General features: G+C 33.0%; 1 protein-coding gene across 3 annotated transcripts; it reads right to left on the bottom strand.

Moving 5' to 3' along the window:
- Positions 1–35: 35 nt before the first annotated feature.
- On the bottom strand, positions 36–15,945 carry LOC127956870 (FYVE, RhoGEF and PH domain-containing protein 4). Of its 3 annotated transcripts, none has more exons than XM_052555120.1 (17): positions 15,726–15,945; positions 11,903–12,019; positions 10,719–10,854; positions 9,401–9,674; positions 8,248–8,340; positions 6,986–7,131; positions 6,746–6,902; positions 5,399–5,537; positions 5,142–5,200; positions 4,805–4,951; positions 4,073–4,245; positions 3,955–3,985; positions 2,450–2,533; positions 2,216–2,341; positions 1,953–2,102; positions 1,486–1,629; positions 36–776 (listed from the first exon to the last, which is right to left on the bottom strand). In XM_052555120.1, exons 1-17 carry the CDS (start codon positions 15,823–15,825, stop codon positions 516–518), a joined length of 2,337 nt encoding a protein of 778 aa, XP_052411080.1. In that variant the 5' UTR covers positions 15,826–15,945; the 3' UTR covers positions 36–515. The 3 variants fall into 3 exon arrangements, with proteins under 3 accessions (XP_052411080.1, XP_052411082.1, XP_052411081.1); XM_052555122.1 differs by lacking the exon at positions 15,726–15,945 and adding an exon at positions 14,558–14,748 and having other exon boundaries at positions 11,903–12,016; XM_052555121.1 differs by lacking the exon at positions 15,726–15,945 and adding an exon at positions 14,558–14,748.
- Between the last annotated feature and the right edge of the window lie 5,026 nt (positions 15,946–20,971).

Genomic DNA, 20,971 nt, shown 5'->3' on the forward strand with positions numbered 1-20,971 from the left:
CTGATTCAGACGGTAGCAACAGAGAGGTCTAAGGATTAAGGCGATAGAGCTTAATCTTTATTAATTAATTTTAATGTCAATGTCCTACTTTACAAAAAGCAATAAAGTGCATAAATCTTACGGACAGTTGCAATGACAAAAAGCATATTAACATTACAAATTGAAAATATACATAAAACATGATGTCACGAAGAGAAAGGCTAATAAATCACAACGCATAAATCAGACTTTGCTGAGATTGGTCTGCAAACAAACTTTTGTAAACTAAGACAATATAATGATTTACATAAATCACACATTGAATGTTTTTACCAGTCTGATTGAGGTTGACATTATAATACATTCAATTAAAATATCTGATATTAATCAACTGACTGCATATGTATGCAATGAAAAATCTATTTATACACTCCCAAACAAATCCAATCTGTTTCATAAGGTTTAACAATCTAATCAACACATTCTATTCTGCGGAGTTACACGTGTAAGATGGAAAACTAAACTGCCTAGTCTTTTCAGGTACCATCAGGCACGTCTTCATGGCAGCCATTGACAAGGTCATCATCGACTGGTGTTTGGCATTCTGGAATCTCCCCGATCACGGCCTTGCGTATCACTTTTAGCCAGCGCAGTTTCACTTCCTCTGTGTCGGCAGTGAAGCAGTGGACAGATTTTGACTGGCACAGACGGAAGCTGGTGGCTGGATGATCCACAGACCGTTGGACATCCTCAACCTGGTAACCCAGGAGCGGGATGGTACACTGGGCTTTGACATCCTAAGAACAAAATCGCAGAGAAACCGGTCTTATTCAAGGCTGAAAATGACCCTGTGATATACTCTCGAGACATACTAGGTGTATATGAGTTTCTTTTTTCAGACAAATAAAATTTGAGTTATATTAAAAATGCCCTGGCTCTTCCAAGCTTTATAATGGCAGTGAATGGGGGTCGAGATATTAAAGCTTAAAAAAGTACATCCATCCATCATAAAAATTACTCCACACGGCTCTGATGGGTTAATAAAGGCTAACTGTCGTATTCATGTTCACAAGAGAGTAGTGTTCCAGTGGATGATAAAGGTTTAAAAAAAAAACACTCAAATGCTCAAAGCTGATTGTTTTCAGCTGGCGAAAAAAACACTTTGGTGGATACGTGGCCTTAGCGTAAGCTACGATACGAATATGCTAGTCTCGTGAGAACCAAGCTTTGTTTACAGCAAAGGAAGAACAATCTCCTCTTGACTTATTTTGAAATCCTCAGACATTCGTCTCAACAAATGCACATTCTGTATTTATAATTTGTGACGGGTGTAGCTAAGTGGTTACAAAGGTGATCTGAGGTTTGCTAGGGCATTGCTTTGTCAAGCTAACATAATGTGACGCAAACTACACAAATATATTTATTACTTTTTAGTCATTTCCATTTTGTCTATATCGCATAATTGAAGGGTAATCAATGTGAGCTGGACTACACTTCATCTCCCACCTGTGGAGCGCCGTACAGGTAAAGAACAAGTGCGTCGTGCTGCGGGATCACACACCAGACCCTCTGACACGGTTTAGTTCGGTCCGTACTGTACTGCAGGAAGCCACAAAGGAAACTGTTTCCTGAGACCTGAGCTGCTTCAATCTGGTAAAGGTCAAGAGAAAACGAAAGCGAAAAAAATCAAGCAGAGGTGTGAAGTATTTGATTAAATGTAATTAATTACAGTGCTTGTGTATCTTCTTGGATACTCTGTAATATTCCAAAGAAAGCATCAAAGATATTACTCTTCTTCACTACATTTTTGAATAAGCACTTTACTCTTTAATCCACTACAATGACAATGAGTGTCACAATTACACATCAGATGTTCACTGTAAGGTATCTCTACATTTTCAGGTGCACATTACACCTCTGAAATCAAGATTATTTCAAAAATGGTTCATGCGGACAGAAAAAAACCCCAAAACCTCAAGAATTCCTCTTTTCTTCCCGCTGACTGGTTCCTCAGCATCCACTCGTCCGGTCAGAATGAAGTAACAGTCCTTACACACTTTGTTTAATTTGTTGCCGTCGTACCGCAGCGATGCCTTGTAGTCCGAACATTTATAACACACCACCTGAGACACATTTCAAAACATTACAATCATCATCTCTGAAGCATCTTTGAGTTTGGAGTTCAACAGGAAGTGCTCGTTCAGATTTCCAGATAAACGTAGACATGCAAACTCACGTATCCACATGCCCTGCAGTGGTGTCTCCTGCGGGTCAGAGGGTTGAAGGGCTCCTTGCACTTCATGCACATGGTCACCTCATTGTCCCGAATCCAGCGCGGGGCTCTCTTCCCCAGCTCCTCTTTCTGAAAATCACATGAGCACAGATAAGGGAAGTGTCTTTAATGAAGATTTCCCCCTTGACCCCTACCACAGTCTTCTTTATGCATGACCGGTCTGCTCTTTCTACTTACAGAAACCTCATCCGTTACTTCTTTAGAGGCTGATTTGAATGTTTCGTTCTTCTGCTGAAAGATTTCAATGGTCTCCTTGAACGCCTAGAAAACAAACAGTCTACATTGAAACTTTCCAATGGAAAAAAAGATAATCAGATAGTAATTGCAACTTTTTAATCTCACAATTCAGATTTTTTTTTCCTTGCAACTCTTGATTACAGGATATAAACCTGCAATTGTGAGAAAGACGTTTTAATCGCAATTCTGAATATCATAAACTAGCAACTAAAAAAACCATTAAATTAGTTTATATAGTTGTTATTTTTTATTAAGTTTAGCAATATCTTTATTTAGTGATCTTTATTCATTTTATGTCATTTAGTTTATATTTTCCTTGCAATTCTAAGAATAAAAGTCTGAACAGACAAGATAAAAATTGAATATAAAAACTTTTTTCTCACAATTGCGAGTTTATATATTGCAATTAAGTGTCACGGGTTTATTTCTGCCAACAAAAAAATAAAACCAAAACGTAATTATGAGACAGAAATATGATAAACAAAATCCACCAAACTGAACTTGGGCACGCAGTACAGCAACATGTTGTTAAACTGAAAAGAGAACGGCGTTGTTTCCAATTTAATTGTTGCAAATTTACCTGAATATTTTGTAAAAAAAAAAAAAAAAAAAAAAAAAATTATATTATATATATATTATATTATGTATATATATATATATATATATATATATATATTTATTATATATATATATATATATAAATATAATATATATATATATATATATATATATATATATATATATATATATATATATATATATATATTATATTTATTATATTATGTATATATATATATATATATACATAATATAATATATATATATATATATATATATATATATATATATATATATATATATATATATATATATATATATATATATATATATATATATATATATTTTATATTTACTGCTATTCAACAAAACCAAAAAATTATTTAAAATATTTTTAAATATACGCTTATAGCTATTTAATTGAAAATCATACAAATTTATTTTATGTTAATTATTTTATATACATATATATATATATATATATATATTAGCCATTTAACTAGACATATCAAATTATTTCATATTATTTGTATGTATTTGCAGCTATTTAAAAAATAAAAAATAAAACCAAAACATAATTATGAGACAGAAATATGAAATTCTGAGAAAAAAAAAAAAAAAAAAAATCACAGTCACAAATTTCTGCCAAATAATAATAAAATATTACTATTTGCGAATTTTTAATCTCACAACTTAACATTTTTTATCAGAACTGCAAGAAAAGGAGAACCTAATTGCCCCAACAGTCTATTACTATCTATATTTATATACACATACAATATATGTGTTTTATTCATTTTTTATTTTGTGGTGGAAACCAGTCCTGATTCTAACATTGATATAATTCAGATTTAAAGCAGCTTTGAACAACACAACAACACTGATACCTTGATCCAGTCCACTTTGTCTTGCTCGGAGCTGTGAATCACAGAAAGCTAGAGTCATAATGTGCTAAAACAGACACGTTCTCTGCTGTTCTCTATATCTGTATGGGTCTGTCCTCACCTGGCCTGCAGCTCCAGCGTTCGCTCTTTACCCGACACCTGGAAAGTGTGCGGATAGTCTTCATTAGAGGTCTCAAGCACCTTCATGCCCTCAACGCAGATCCGCGTGCGTACAGTGTACCGCTGGCCCACCAGACTGAACTTGGGCACGCAGTACAGCAACATGTTGTTAAACTGAAAAGAGAAGGACGGCGTGGTTTCAACCCAATCGTTTATGTCATGCTTTTCAGCCAAACATTAAATTCTACTTACTACTTGAAAAGCAAAATGACATACCGTATTTTTCGGACTATAAGTCGCACCTGAGTATAAGTCGCATCAGTCCAAAAATATCTCATGATGAGGAAAAAATACATATATAAGTCGCATTCATTTAGAACCAAGAAAAAACGTTACCGTCTACAGCCACCAGAGGGCGCTCTATGTTTTCAGTGTAGACTACAGGAGAACTGAGCAGCATAGAGCGCCCTCTGGCGGCTGTACACGGTAACGTTTTAATGTCTCTTAGTTAATTTCTCTTGGTTCATGTCAAATTAATTTTGACAAATAAGTCGCACCTGACTATAAGTCGCAGGACCAGCCAAACTATTAAAAAAAGTGCGACTTATAGTCCGGAAAATACGGGTATCTTGTTTTCTGGAAAATCTAGAATGCTTTTTTTTGTCAATGCATTTTGATTGAAGGATGTTTAGATGGAAAACAAGGCAAAAATACTGCGCGAGAAGCATCTAACCAGGAAAAGGTATCTCTCCATGGACGAGGTGTTTCTGGCGGCCAGCTTTAGGATTTGTCCTTCTTTAATGAGCTCATTGGATGGGTGAACGATGTCCTCCTCACCTCCCAGCATCTCATAGATCTCCATGAGCTTCTTCAGGTTCTCCTGAAACACATGCATATAAAACCAGTGAAGAATTTATAGAGAGCGAAACACTAATGACTTGTAGGGACCGATTGTTGGTTGGTTATTTCAATGCAATGCATTTTCAAGTTGAAATACTATACAAAAGATATTTAAAGATATAAATGTTCAAATGGATTCAGCGCATCTTGCTTGTGAAAGTGTCTCTCACCATCTTGCGGATGGCCGTGTTGGAGTGTGTGGCAGCCATTGAGATGATGTTCAGAGACTCTGGAAAGGAGAAGGAGAAGTGATATCTCAGCTGACTCATCCAGTTATGGAACTGAAAGCAGTTGGGAACTAAACAATACTTTCATTTGATCTCAAACCCTCACGTTCAGTTGCTCACAGAAGCGTGCAAAATAAGTTTACTGTGCTCAGAACATGAAAAGTAAAATGTCCTTGTAAGCAGATGTGTGTATCTCTCACTCTTGGCCTGGCTGCAGTCGGGGTCGTCCTCCGGGAGTCTCTTCAGATAGTCTTTGAGCAGCATCTCGTAGCGAGGAACCCTCTGCACCGGCTCCAGCATGTGATGCTGCAGAGTCAGGTTCCCACACACCTCCTGACTCTACACAAAATAATCAACAGCTCGTCGTTACCATCGTCTCCAACTACTACACAATCAGTGGTCTCTCGACACTGGAACATTCAATCTAGTGTTAGAAGGTCATTCTCATGCAGAAAATTACTGGGGGAAAAATGTATTTTTTAATTAAGCTTAAAAAAAAATAATCATATATAATAATAAATAAATAAATAAATAAATAAATAAATAAATAAATAAATAAATAAATAAATATTATATAATATATATATATATATATATATATATATATATATATATATATATATATATATATATATATATATATAGATAGATAGATAGATAGATAGATAGATAGATAGATAGTGATGACCAGTTTAATATAAATATTTTTTAAATATATTTTCAGCTATTTAACTGGAAAGTCCAGGCAAATTATTTTATATAATTTTTCTACATTTAGAGTTATTGGAAAAACGGATAAAAATATTTTGGTTAAAAAAATATAATAAAGAATTTAGGTAGTGAGGAGTATTTAATTTAATTTAATTTAATTTAATTTAATTTAATTTAATTTAATTTAATTTAATTTAATTTTATTTTATTTTATTTTATTTTATTTTATTTTATTTTTATTTTAGATATTTACTGCTATTCAACAAAACCAAAAAATTATTTTAAATATTTTTTAAATATACATTTATAGCTATTTAATTGAAAATCATACATATTTATTTTATGTGAATAATTTTAGATTAAGATTTAAATAAGATTTAAATATTTAGATTAAAATAATTTTATCTGTCTGTCTAGTTAAATGGCTAATTATATATATATATATATATATATATATATAAGCCATTTAACTAGACAGATCAAATTATTTTATATTATTTGTATGTATTTGCAGCTATTAAAAAAAAAAAATTCACACCAAATTATTTTGATATTCGAATATATTTTTAGATAATAAACTGGAAAAAAGAAATCACCAAACTATCTAATATTATTTTGATATATAAATATTGCACTGGAAAAATCTGAAAACCAATTATTTGATATATTACGTAGCTATATAACTGGAAAACCAGACCAAAATGATTTTAAAGGCGGTAGAATAAGAGTTAATGAAGTGATGAGTACTTTGCTGTTAAAAGTTTATTAATTGGGTTATCATCAAGTAAAAGCATGCACCCACACACACACACACACACACACACACACACACACACCTGTATGTCCTGAATGATGGAGCTAAACTGCGCCGATCGCTCCGTCCACTGTTTGAGCAGGTCCATGGCGTTGTCGAAGTTCTTCACGTACTCGGCGTACATCCGGAGAAAGGGTGCGAGCTGTGCTAAGATGTCCCCGATGCGGGGCGTGGAGTCCCTGCGGGAGGACGCAGACGTGAGCGGGTGAGTGTGAGAGCGGAGGATGAGGAGAAGCGTGAGGACGAATCGGCCGGCGCTCACCACTGGTTCATGCGTGTCTCCAGATCCGGCAGGAGGAACTGGCTGTGGAAGGTGTAGATGGATCCCACATTGGAGAAGATGCCCTTCACCACCTCCACAGGAAACGTCCCCTTCCCAGCCTCCTCGGTGAGTTTAGCACAGAACACCTGCAGAAACACAGAACTCACTTCACATGCACACTCTTAAAAATAAAGGCTTTCTAAATGGCTTCTTGTTGCAATGCTATAGAAGAACATCTTCGGTTCTCCAAAGAACCTTTCAGCAATAATTTCTTAAAAGAACCATTTTATATTAGTATGAAGAACATTATTAATCTAAAAAAGTTTTTTTCCATTATAAATAACTTGTATGCAATACATGCGTTCCATTTTTCATTTAATTAAAAAAAGTATAATCTATTAAAAAACATTTTTTGACATTTAATATTTCAAGCAATTTAATCATTTTAAAATTAATAATTTAAATAAGTAAATATTTTTTAAATTAACAATTTAGCAATTTAATAATTTTATAAAGGATTCATTGATGTTAAATGTTCATCATGGAGCCATTTATGATCAAATTAACCATTTAAATTATTAATTTTAAAATTTATAATTAATTTAATGTAATGATTTGTTATCATTTAATAAAAAATTAAAAAAAGGTTTCAGTGATGTTAAATATTGTTAATGGAGACAATTTAATAATTTAATGTATTTTTTTAAACATGATCACAATCAATTAAAAATGATTAGCTTAAACAATTAAACATTTATTAATTATTTTAAAAATAATTAAATACTAATTTTACATTTAGTAATTAAACTTAAAAATGTATAATAAATACATTTTATTCCTTTGAAAAGGTTCAATGGATGTTAAAGGATTTTCATGGAACCAAAGTTGATACTTTTTTTATGTATAAATAAATAATTTAGCTAATAATAATAATAATAATAATAATAATAATAATAATAATATATATTTTTTAATAATTGTAAAATTGATCCTATGAGCCATTTAATTATTAAAATATGAAAATAAAATTCCATGGAATGTTTAAAAGTTTCAAGTTCTTCATGGAACCATAAACGGCCATTTTTTTTATTATTATTAATTATTTAACCACAGTATTTGTGAGTAATTTATCAATAATGTAAATCATCCAATCCTTTGAAATCATTTGTCATAGGTTCCAGGGATGTTAAAGATTCTTAAAGGAAGCATCGAAGCCAAATAAAGCAGCTTTATTTTGAAGGATGTAAAGTGTGTGCCCTGACCTGGTCCAGTAAGTGCAGCCGGGTCACGTACGCTCTCTCCGTCTGCAGCAGCTCACTGGCGATCTTATACAGCTTGAGCTCTGTGATCTGCTCCTGATGAAAACAGCCTGTTATTTCCTCTCACTTATTCAATCTGAAAGCATGACACGTCTCTGCGGTAATGTAACTTAGGTCATGAATGCTGCTGGAAAGCCACTAACATTCAGTGTAAAACTACTGTACGCTGAGTGGAAAAAAACAGGGCCATGTGGTCGATAAAATCATCTGATAGCAGTCACACTAAGTCATGCAATATACTGAACATTTTTGCTAGTATTTAACAAAGAAAATGAGTTGATGGCATGATTTTAGGAAGATGTAACTGACCGTCAGGATGCTGTTTTGTGCTTCCCAAGATACTGTTTTTAGTCAAAAGAGTCCACATCCCAAATCTCGGTCATATTTTGGTCTCTAGATACGACTTGCATCCCTTTTTCAAGGGACTGCAGAGTTCACATTACATTAACATTCATTTATTTAGCAGACTGTTTTATCTAAAGCCTTTACGAAGAATTATTTTGAATAATTTGACATTTTTAATGATTATAATTATTGTTTTTACGTAATCATTTAAATCATCTTAAAAGTAATCAATTAAATAATGCGCAAGTAAAATATCGTTACAATAAATAATGCAATGCGAATCGTGTCATTAAATAATAAAAAGAATACATTTTCACCATTTTTATTGCCTGATTGTAATCTTTTCATCAAAGTATAACTAAATACAATAATGGAAATACAATTTATTATTATTATTTAAAAACAACAATAATAAATATATAAACAGATAACACGCTTTAATAAAATAATAGTAGATATTTAAATATTAAAATAATGTGTGCATTTTGAGTCATTTAAAACAATAATTATAGTAATTCATAAATTAACTTTTTTTTATTAAATAACACATTTTGCAATAATTAAGACGAATGCTATTTATATTATACTCTATTTTCACTCATATTGTCATATACAGATGAAAACTGCAGATCTAATCGCTTACCATTGCACCAGAAGTCATGCCAATGTTTATGAATTAGGCTTCGGCCTTCATTCAAATGCCTAAGATGAAGTATAAGCTGTAGTTAAAGTGATAGTGGTGACGTCTCACTTGTTTGTCTTCATCTTTCTCCATGTTCTGCGTCTCTTCATTGAGGACGTTGTCCTGCGTCTCGTCCTCGTGGTCCTGTGGAGCTCTTTCACTGCTGCTGCTGCTGCTTTCTGAGCGAGCCGGGAGATGTTCAGCGTCCGTCTCTTGCTCTCCAAACTCAGCGTGACCTTTGACCTCTTCTGACCACCAGCCGGACCAGACGTGCCAGCCGGAGGGCGACTGGGTGCAGACGAGGCGCTCCGGTGGAGAGCCGTCTGATGAAGCTTTGGTGACGCTGGAGGAGAGAGTATTAGGTGACAACAGTGTGTCTAGAACGCCACTTCAACAGGAAGTGAAAGTCTCAGAGGCGAAAAAAAGAAAAGAGGGGGTGAATTCCCCTTCACTGTCCTATTTATGAAGTGTGAACATAAGATACTACTCAGCAATCATCTCATCATCTTAAACACCAAAACATTTGGTGTAGGACTGACAGAAACTATTTTCACAAAGAAAATGCTACATTGCATTACTTTCTGTTTTTTTGTTCTTTATGCATTTCATGTGCCATTTTTGGAGAACATTATTTCTGGGTTTTTGCACCACAGAACCAGTCATAAGTGTCCTTTTTTTTTATTGAGATTGAATAAATAAGCATGCAACTGATGTATGGTTTATTAGGATCGGACAATATTAGACTGAGATACAACTATCTGAAAATCTAGAATTTGAGGGTGCAAAAAAATGAAAATATTGTTTTAATATGTTATTTAGTTTTATATTAGTTTTAATATATTATTTTTACAAATTAAAATGTAAAATTTATATATATATATATATATATATATATATATATATATATATATATTTTTTTTTTTTTTTTTTTGCAAAATATTTATTTATTTATTCATTCATTGTTTTACTTAATTGAATGATTTTTTAAAATTAAATTACAAAATTTAAATAAAATTTTATAAACATTAATGCATTTATTTATTCATTCATTGTTTAACTGAATTGAATGATAATTTAATTACAAAATGTTATTTAATAAAATAACAAATTAAAAAGTGACCAGGATGCACCTTATGAAGTTGGTTTAGGACCATTACATCACAAGTAGTTCATAAATGTAAAGTTGTTTGCTTAAACATTTTTTTTTTTTTTTTGGAGTGTAAATACCTGTCAAAATATTCATTAGTTTCAATGTAATAATAAAAAATATATATTATTTTTTTTAAATTAATTTTATAATAACTTGTTTTTTTTTTTTTAGTTTGATGATTTTTTAATGCTAATAAATAGACATTTCTGATGCACACACAAATCAAACCCTCCGCACCTCCTGTCAATGTTTCTGTGGTATTTCGAGATCACTGACGTTCGTCCTCGGGTTATGTTTGTCACCGTCTCCTCCTCATCCATGAGGTCATTAGCTGAAATCTTCACTGGACACTGGAATTTGGGTTTGGGAAGAACTATAGCGGAAAATAAAGACATGAAAGACGCTTCAGAACAGATATTTTGTGATCATCTGTGACTAGGAAGTATTTTATCCAAAACAAACAGCAGAGGTCAGTGTAATCAAACCCACATGTAATATTTTAAATTAATAAGTTCAATAATCGTAAAATAAATAATCAATCATTTTAATAAATTAACAAAAAATAAGATTTTACAATAGTCATTTATATTATTAATAAAATAAAATATTATAATATAAAATATTAATAAATGTTCACCCATTTTATTATCATTTTATTACAAAAGGATATTGTGTATCTAATTGTTTACCATTGTGTGAATGTGGCAAAGTTAAGAAATAATTCAATAATTTGAATAATTTTTAATATTTAATATAAATTGTATATCATAATATAATATTTAATTATAATTTAAATAACTTACTAATTTGAATAAACATCATTTTATAATCAAGCATTTGAATAATAAAATGGTTTAATAATTAAATAATATACCAAAATTAAACCATTTTATATAAATAATAAAAAATATATAATTTTTTTCTCAAATTTAAGATCAAAGGAAATATGATGAGAAACCTACATAAAACCTCTAATACATAAATAATAATAAATTAAAAATAATAATAAAGTTTAATAAACTTTCAGACCTTTTTTTTATTTTCTAAGTCTAAAAACATTTTTAGTTTTCATTTCTAAGTCTTAAAAGTAAAAATCTTTGTTGTGGTTCAATAATAATAATAATAATTAACCATATTGATTTTATTTACACAAGAATCAATGCGGGGAAACAGTTCTAAATGTAAAGCATGACGCGCTGCTGTAAGTCTACATGCATTAATACTAGTAGTTTTTTACAGGAGGTTTGTGGGTAAAGCCCACAGTGCCTGGCTCATGTTAAACAACCTACATGATCTAAACATCACTTCCTGTGCTCCTCCAGCTGCTTTACACTCAACCCGCACTACTTCATATTTCAGAAGGCTGTTAAAACGAGTCTTGTGGAGCGTATAGAGTTAACGGGATGCTGATGCTGATGTACCTGGTGGAGGAGGCATTGAGACGCTGTAGACCGCTGACCTTCTCAACACTGAGCTCCTGTTATTCAGCAAACTCTCCACTGTAACACGGTCACACTGGCCACCGCATCCAACATCTCCTGTCCACACACACACACACACTTCACTTCTGCAAAGCCAGGTAAACCATTAAACCGACCGAGTGATGTGGGATGTTTCTGGGCACATTTTAAGCCAGCACAGACTCATTTGATGTGTGGAAACGTGTGGATAATGTTTTTTTTTACTTCTATCTTCTTTTAAAACTGTAAAAATCAGCGTTTACTCCTTTGATTGAGAATCTGAAGTGAAAGCAGCATCTGAAGGATGTGTTTAGTGAAAACGGCTGCTTCCTCTATTGTGCGCTTGAACACATCCTCTTGAACAGCATTGTGTGATTATAGATTTATAAACCACACTGCTGCACTGTTTCTGTGGTGGTATGCTGGTATAGCTCTGAAACTCTTTAAATGTGACCCTGGAGCACAAAAGCAGTCAGAAGTAGCGCGAGGATATTTAAAGCAATAGCCAAAAATACACCGTAAAGGTCAAAATTACAGATTTTTCATTTTATTCCAGAAATCATTAAGATATTAAGTAAAGATCATGTTCCATGAAGAGATTTAGGAAATTTCCTACTATAAATATAATAAAACTTTTTGATTAACCATATGCATCGCTAAGGACTTCACTGGGACAACTTTAAAGGTTATTTTCTCAGTATTTGTATTTTTTTGCACCCTCAGATTCCAGATTCTCAAATAGTTGTCAAATATTGTCCAGGTCCTAATAAACCATACATCAATGGAAAGCTTATTTATTCAGATGATGTATAAAGCTCAATTTTGAATTATTGACACTTAAGACCAGCTCCAGAGTCACAAATGAAGATTTGTGTGTAGTTTGGGTAGGGGCAGGTTGTCACGATCATTTTATATTTGTTATGATATTTGTTAATCAAATCATAGATGGGTCACAAAAAATTATTATTATTATTTTTGTTTTTCACTGCTAACATATAACATAAAAACAAAAAATACAGCTAGTTTATGAAATATGACTTCTAATTAAATTTTGTTCTGTGCTTTTTGTCATTGTTGGTTATTCTTTTTTAATATTCCTATTCAGCTTAATTTTTTTCAGTGTGACCTGCTATAAGATCATATTTTGCATTGCACAGTTGCTTTTATTTTTATATCTTCAGATTTCACTTTAATTTTAAAGTTGTAATTTAATTATCTTCTGTGCTTTGTAATTTTGTATATTTTTATTTGTTTTTAAATATTTGTAAGAAAAATCTTTGATTTATTGTTACAAAGAGTACAAATATATTTTGATTTCATTTTTTGTTTCAGCATATTCCTGTTATTTTTATTTTTTTTACTATAAATATTTTTTACAACACCACAATAAACAGCAGAATCCAAGATCAAATTTTTTATTACCTTTCATTTTTATATTTCCATTCGTTTATATATATATATATATATATATATATATATATATATATATACACATAAAATGTCAGTTAAAGTTGATTATTATAAGAGTTTAGTCAACAATAACTGCATTGAATCCAGATACTGTGTGACAACATGCCCCACTATAAGAGCAGTGTGCATTAAATGAGCTTTATTGTGTGTGTGTGTGTATGTTAGAGAAAATAATCATAGAAAAGTTAAAAAACTTCAATAGCCTAAACTTTGATGACAACTCATATTTTCTCCTATAACTTTAAAAATATGTTTATTTGATGTATTATCATTTCCGTTGCATTCCTTTTTGTCTCTTAATAAATAAAAGATGAATTATGCTGAAATAAAGGCAGCATGTTGGACTGCGGTTGACAATCTTTTAAGAAATGTGAGTTAGTGGAGGCCTGTGCTTCCTCAGTCTGCTTTCTCAGTTCCACAGGCTCTGAGTCTATGACAAAGACTCCCTCACTCATGCTTTCAACAACAGACCCTCAGAAGGAGAAGTGCTGCATCCACAAGCTCTCAGTGTCATGAGAAACTTCACAAACCCTTTCCGTTTGCACAAAAATCACTTGACAGAGATTCACTTTTTCAGCCATCATATAATTTGGAGACGAGAGAAACCAGGAAATTCATTTTTAAAATGACACACCAAATGTCATATTTTAAAAGAATAAGTAAACAAACAAACAAAAAATGTATATATAAAAATTCTCCAAAAAAAAAAAAAAAAACATAACCCTAACCCTATATACATATAAATAAAAATATTTAATACTATTTAAGTAAATAATAATATAAATAAATACAATAGAGATATAAAAAATTCTGTAAATATAAAAAATAACCCTATTTAAAAATACAAATTAAAATGTTAATTGTATTTTACATAAATTAATTAAATAGAAAATAATAAACACACACACACGTGTATATATAAATAAACAAATAAATAAATAAACATAAATTAAAATTATTATATACATTTCGGTTTATGAATTTCATCTGCAAATAATAAATATATATATATAATAAATATAAATATATATTATATGTGCATGTGTGTGTCTGTGTGTGCTTCACAGATGAAATTCATAAACTGCAAAACATAAACATGACATATGAACAGATGAAAAACAAATAAACAACAGCACACACACTGACCTGTTCTCCGGTCACACACTGCTCTCCTAAATCATGTATGTTGACAGTGAACATGAATCCTCCGATCACTGCATGCCCTTCTCTATCTGTTCACTGCATTTCCCTTTTTTCTGCACGAGCGCATGTGTGTGACATTTATTGTGCAAGAAACTGCTGACATTGAGACTCTGTCAGGCCTCATCAGTTAGTTTGGTTAAGTTCACTAACTTGTTTTCATCTGGGAAATAAACACTGTAGTTCCCCACACACCTGTTTTTGCTCCTCATTCGATCAAATATCATTAGTGAAGATTCGAGCGACTGAGTTAGTTCCTCATATTGATGTGTCATTTGAGATTCTTCTGTATATGAACTACCCTTTTAATTATCTTTTGAAACCACGTGTTGTTTTCTGAGATAATGTGTCAAATAATAAAACAATTCTCTGGACTACATGAGCTGTTGTTTTGATTGAGGTTAAGTCCAATATACAGTGTGTATGTATTAGTGTTTATACTGTCCTCTGCTGGCAGAAAGTTAAACTGATATTAAATCAAAAGTTATTGCAGAAACCAAATAAACTAGTAATATAGGCCTACATTTCGCCAAAGCGACTTACAAATGAGGCATTTTTATTATAATTTTAAAAATATATGTATATACATTTTTTCCTTCAGTTTTAAATATTTTACAAGTTAAACTAAATAAAAACGATAAACGTTTCCTTGTCAACTAACTGATATAAAATACGATTATTTATATTATATAGGCTATATTTAATGTATAGGCCTACTTCAGGTAAAAACGTGTTTTGTTTATAATTTGTTTTTATTTATTTTTTTGTTAACTATATCCCTGCATTGCTTACATAAAACTGAAAATATGTTTAAACAAAATAATCTACAAAATAATAGCTATAACATTTTCCTCATTTAGTATAACACAATATATATAATAATAAATAATTAACTAAAAAAATAAATGCGTTTGTAAAAATGGCAGATAAACAGATTCGCTGATGCGAGATTAAAGAAAAAACAAAAACAGGAAACTGACATTTAATCACGAAGATTTCTGAGTCGTTTTCGTGGACTGTACAAACACTCGTGATGTTTCCATACTGACGGAAATGGCAATCCCACAACAAGCTGAAGCATGTGACGCTGTGTAAAACGGTAAAGATGTCTCACCGGGAACCGATCCCCGTCTGAATTTCTTCTCTCCATTCGGTGCAGATCTTCTCCTGAACTCCTCCAGATCATACGCGCCCTTCTTCACCTTCTCGAACATCTCAGATTCGCAGGAACTTTAAATAATCACTTTAAATCCTCAGTGAAGGTGTAAAGTTCTCGTGCTGTGTTATGTTTGCTGCGCACTTCAACCAACCTTCACCCGTCGAATCTTTAGTATGAATGAAGGTAGAGGCTCGATACTGTGAGTATGCGCACTAAAGTACATCACAATATAAATTAATTAAACTTTACTTACTATGATTAACTCAAATTATTTCTTAGAAAGATATCTATCACCTGGACACGAACATCACATTTAGTCATTTAGCATAAGCGCTAGAAACAAGTCTCAGTTAGCTTAACAGTAGGCTACACGTAGAAAGGGTTTTTAAATAATATAGTAAATAAAAAGAAAACAGAGAGAATAGAAAAAGAATAGAGCAAGCTAGTGTTAGAGGTCTTTTTTGCTTTTGTTAATTGTATAATAAATGAAAAGAAAATAGAATACAAAAATATTAGAGATTTAATTTTTTTCAAGAAAACAAGCAGTAAATTAATAGAGTGGAAGTCTAAAAGGGACAAGTGTTTATATAATTAAATTAGACTAGAGAGTGCTAGAGTTAGAGGGTCAAATACAGATGGAAGAGACGTGTTTTAGCCGATTCTTGAAGATGGCTAAGGACTCAGATTGGGTTGGGGAGGTCATTCCACCAGGAGGGAACAATTAATTTAAAAGTCTGTAAAAGTTACTTTGTGCTTCTTTGGGATGGCACAATCAAGCGACGTTCACTTGCAGAACGCAAGCTTCTAGAGGGCATACAAGTCTGAAGTAATGAATTTAGGTAAAGGGGTGCAGAGCCATTGGTGGTTTTGTAGGCAAACATCAATGCCTTGAATTTTATGTGAGCAGCTATTGGTGGCCCTTGCAAATTGATAGACAGAGATGTGACGTGCATTCTTTTCAGCTCATTAAAAAGTAATCTTGCTGCCATGTTCTGGATTAATGTGAAAGGTTTGACAGTCTGGAAGACCTTCTAAGAGAGCATTGCAATTGTCCAGCCTGGACATAACAAGAGCTTGAACAAGGAGTTGTGTTGCATGTTCTGAAAGAAAGGGCCTGATCTTCTTGATGTTGAATAAAGCAAATATGCAGGACTAGACAGTTGGATCATCGGGATGAAACGAGAGGTAGAGTTGATTGTCATCAGCATAGCAGTGAGAAGAAAAGCCATGTTTCTGAATGACAGAACCTAATAAGTTCATGTAGACGAAGAAGAGAAGTGGTCTAAGAACTGAGCCCTGAGGCACCCCAGTAGTTAGATGTTGCAACTTGGACACCTCACCTCTCAAGATACTTTGAAGCACCTAGCTGATAGGTAAGACTCAAACCACTGGAGTGTGGTTCCTGGGATGCCCTTTGCCAATAGGGTTGACAGGAGGATCTGGTGGTTAACCGTGTCAAAAGCAGTGGACAGATGTAGCAATATAAATATTTAAGATTTGGAATCTGCTCTCGCCAGTCTTAGGGCTTCAACGACTGAGAGCAAGGCAGTATCTTTTGAATGTCCACTTCTGAAGCCAGACTGGTTGCTATCAAGGAGGTTGTTCTGTGTGAGAAAGGCAGAGCCTTGGTTAAACGCAGCTTGTTCAAGTGTTTTTGCAATGAAAGGAAGTGAAGAAGAAACCATTGCAGATAGCCGGGAGGGTGAGAGTAAGTGTAGGTTACATCAAAAGGTGACATGTAGAGGGGTGTGTTTTGTGTCAGGAACCATGTTGAGGTTAAGAGTGAGGAGGAAGTGATCCAAAGTGTGCAGTGGAGTAACCAGTATATGATCAGTGGAGCAGTGTCATGTGAAAATAATGTCCACTTGGTTGCCTGATTTGTGAGTAGCAGTAGTTAACTCTCGGTTGAGATCAAAAGAGGCAAGCAGAGTGTGGAAGTCTGCCAACTGAGGTTTATCTAGGTGGATGTTAACGTCTCCAAGCATAACTAGGAGAACCATCCTCAGGAAAGGTTGAGAGCAGCACATCTAATTCATCCAAAAAGTTACCAAGTGGTACTGGGGGTCGATAGACAACTACAAAATGGATTTTAAGAGGGCAGTTAACTGAATGAGATTCAAAGAAGCTGTTGATACCCAAAGATGGTAAAGGATTACATTTCCGATCATTAGAGAGAAGCAGAACAATACCTCCACCTCTTCCAGTCAATCGGGGGGATTGGGAAAAAAAAAGATAAATTATTGGAGAGTGCTGCAGGTGTAGCATTGTCCTCTGGTTTGATCCAGGTCTCTGTCAGGGCCATGAGATCTAGCTTTGAATGACTAATAAAAGATATAATAAAATCAGATTTTTTTTTTTACAACAGACCGGCAATTCCAGAGGTCAACAGAAAAGTGTATTAGCAGACATAGGCAAAGTGTGCAGGTTGATAGGATTGCGCTAGTCTCGCATAGCCAGACCTTCAGACTGATGGGCGAAGGACTGATATCTATGGCAGCTTTCAGTGGACAAGGCCCCGCCCATAAGACCCTTTAACTGACATGTCAAACAACCAATCAGAGATTGTTTCGTTCAGCGTCAATTTTCACGTTGTGGAAATGTCGCCACAATAACAGACCAGTGTGTAAAAGTCTTGGACATATTGGACAAGATTCAATGCCACGAACTTTAAATATTTCACATACTTTTGAATATCCAGCATTTAGTTGATCCTGATAAGCACTCATCATCACAGTTGTAAACTTAACGGCTTTCTTCTTTCATGAGGGGGTTTGGTGCCACAGCATTTTTTGTTTCCAGGTGGATCATTAAAGAACTCAACACACACATCTCCCAGAAATCCAGTATAATTCAACCAATCCAATGACGACTTCAACACTCCTGAAGTGTTTCCACTTTTGTGTCCCATAAGCATCAGACATTTAGCCAACAGTCCGTTGGCGTGACATTTGAGGCTGAGACTAGGATTGCGCTGGCTACAATGTGTGGTAGTGATAGTAGGGATCTGGAAACACATAGTAAGAATCGGTTATAAAACTGAAACAGAAGTGAAACAAGTAGTATGAAAAAGGATGAATCAAAACGATACTTATAACCCTTGCCGGTGTCCCTGCCCAGTGGAGTCATAGGGCAGCATGTCTCAATACAGTTAAAAAACAAGCGTTCATACAAAACAAGTGTTTACATTTAATGTGAAAATACCATTACTTTTAGTTGTTATTCTTTCCAGTTTACAAAAAAAAACATGTATAGTATATATATGTATTATGTTTTAAATAGCCTAAGTGAGTCCCGCCCACTGATATGTCTCCCACCTTTTCAAATAAACAGCCAATCACATCGCGTCACTGCAGCGGCCGTTACAAACAGTGTTGCCACGTCGGCAGTTTTCCCACGGAATTGAGCTACTTTCACACTGTTGCAGTGGGTTGTTTTTTCATGTCCGTGGGAAAGGTGACCTCAATAACGTGAGATTTAGCCACTGGAATGCAGATTTTACTGGAGGATCCCTGCCAAAAAACATGTATTTTACACCCCAGAATGCGATTTTTACTGGGGAACCACCCTCAAAGCGCAATTGGGCTAGTTTTGTGTATCAACTGGGTGGGTTTTGTTGCGAAAACCTGGCATTGGTTAAATTTTTCTTTTTTAAAAATTCAAGTTTCTCTTGACTGAAAAATAAGTTTTTAATGTATTTGAGAATAAAAAGCAACATTTATGAGACCGTTGTGGTCAGATGTCATTGGTGATTTCAAATATGAAATTTAATCATAAGGTAGTTTAGTGAAGAGCTGAGGGGAATCTGATGCTTGATTAATGAATTTGATGAATCAGTCTATACTCACTCGATGTTATCAGATTAATGAATGAGTGCACAATATGATTCCTCCCTAAAATTAAGAGATCTTACAATATATATTTGACCTTTTTTTTTGCTATTTATTTAGGCTATATGAACATGATTTGTAACACAGCAGCTTCTAGAGACTTTTCTAGAGTTTCATTAAATCAATTTATTTTTATATTCATTAAACAGGAAAATGGTACACCATATAATATCATCTAGTAATAGATAAATGCAGTAAAGCGGTATTGCTGTTTGCCAGGAAGACACTAATCAGCTACTTATTCATCATTTATATTTGTCTTTCATTTATTTTTATTATTTAATTAGTTAAATACATGAGACTAAGACTACCGAGTCATACATGAATGGTCAAAAATGCATATCAATTATTTTCAATTAAATAAAAAACAATATACCACACGGTTAATACTTTAGATGGCTTCATAGTGGATAAAGTTGGAAGTTTGAGTCCGAATGAGCATGAAGGGATTGTCCAGATCTTTGGACAATCGTTCAGGAGATCCAGTGTGAGTGAAGCAGCAGGTTAAGACATTTTAGTGATCCTTAGTCTTGGTTAACAGTCATACTGAAAACTGATGGAGTGCTGGAATGCTCTGGTTTTGTGTATGTGTGTGTTTGTGCTTGCAGCTCAAATAGCTGCTGGGCTGCAGAAGTTCAAGATTATACACACTTCAACAGCAGTGCAAACAGAGACGATTATATAGTGATGATATCTCATGGACAAAATCACGCATGCAACATTCCCATCGGATGGACTGTGATGATCTGAAACAAATGTACAGAGAGGTAGTTTATGGCATTGAATGAATATGTTTTCGAAGAGTAAGGCTTAAAATAGGATACATAAGCTTACTGCATCTTCCAATGTCCAGTCTTTAGGTAAATGTTGTTCCCTCGGTTTCAGGGGATTTTAAAGGCTTTGGTAAGTTTAGCCTGAATGTTCTAGTTTAAATACTCTATCAGCAACATGCTGTTGATTATTACAGAAAATAACTTCAAGTCAAACTTCAGTCAATAAAAACAACCAAAAATTGCATTTATAGTAATGCAATTACAGATATGAAATAAAGTGATATAATATTCTACATAATATAAGGTAAAATAATAAATAAAATGGTAATATTAGATTAAAAAAAAAAATAAAAAGAAAAAAAATTCTTTGGAAATTCAGCTTTTAATTAATAAACCAAATTTAAATAAAAGTAACAATTTTTTAAAATAATAATAATAATAATAATATATATATATATATATATATATATATATATATATATATATATATATATATATATATATATATATATATATATATATAAAATATTATGCAAAATAA

Source organism: Carassius gibelio, chromosome B4 (genome assembly GCF_023724105.1).
Source record: "Carassius gibelio isolate Cgi1373 ecotype wild population from Czech Republic chromosome B4, carGib1.2-hapl.c, whole genome shotgun sequence".
Classification (NCBI taxonomy): domain Eukaryota; kingdom Metazoa; phylum Chordata; class Actinopteri; order Cypriniformes; family Cyprinidae; genus Carassius; species Carassius gibelio.

Bases quoted from the DNA above. Each gene is read 5' to 3' on its own strand.
- LOC127956870 (XM_052555120.1), bottom strand. From the start codon at position 15,825: ATGTTCGAGAAGGTGAAGAAGGGCGCGTATGATCTGGAGGAGTTCAGG. The intron at 9,675-10,718 runs GTGCGGAGGGTT...TCTCTCCTCCAG, and splicing joins CACAGAAACATTGACAGGAG to CGTCACCAAAGCTTCATCAG. The intron at 5,201-5,398 runs GTGAGAGATACA...TCTCCTTTCCAG, and splicing joins CGACTGCAGCCAGGCCAAGA to AGTCTCTGAACATCATCTCA.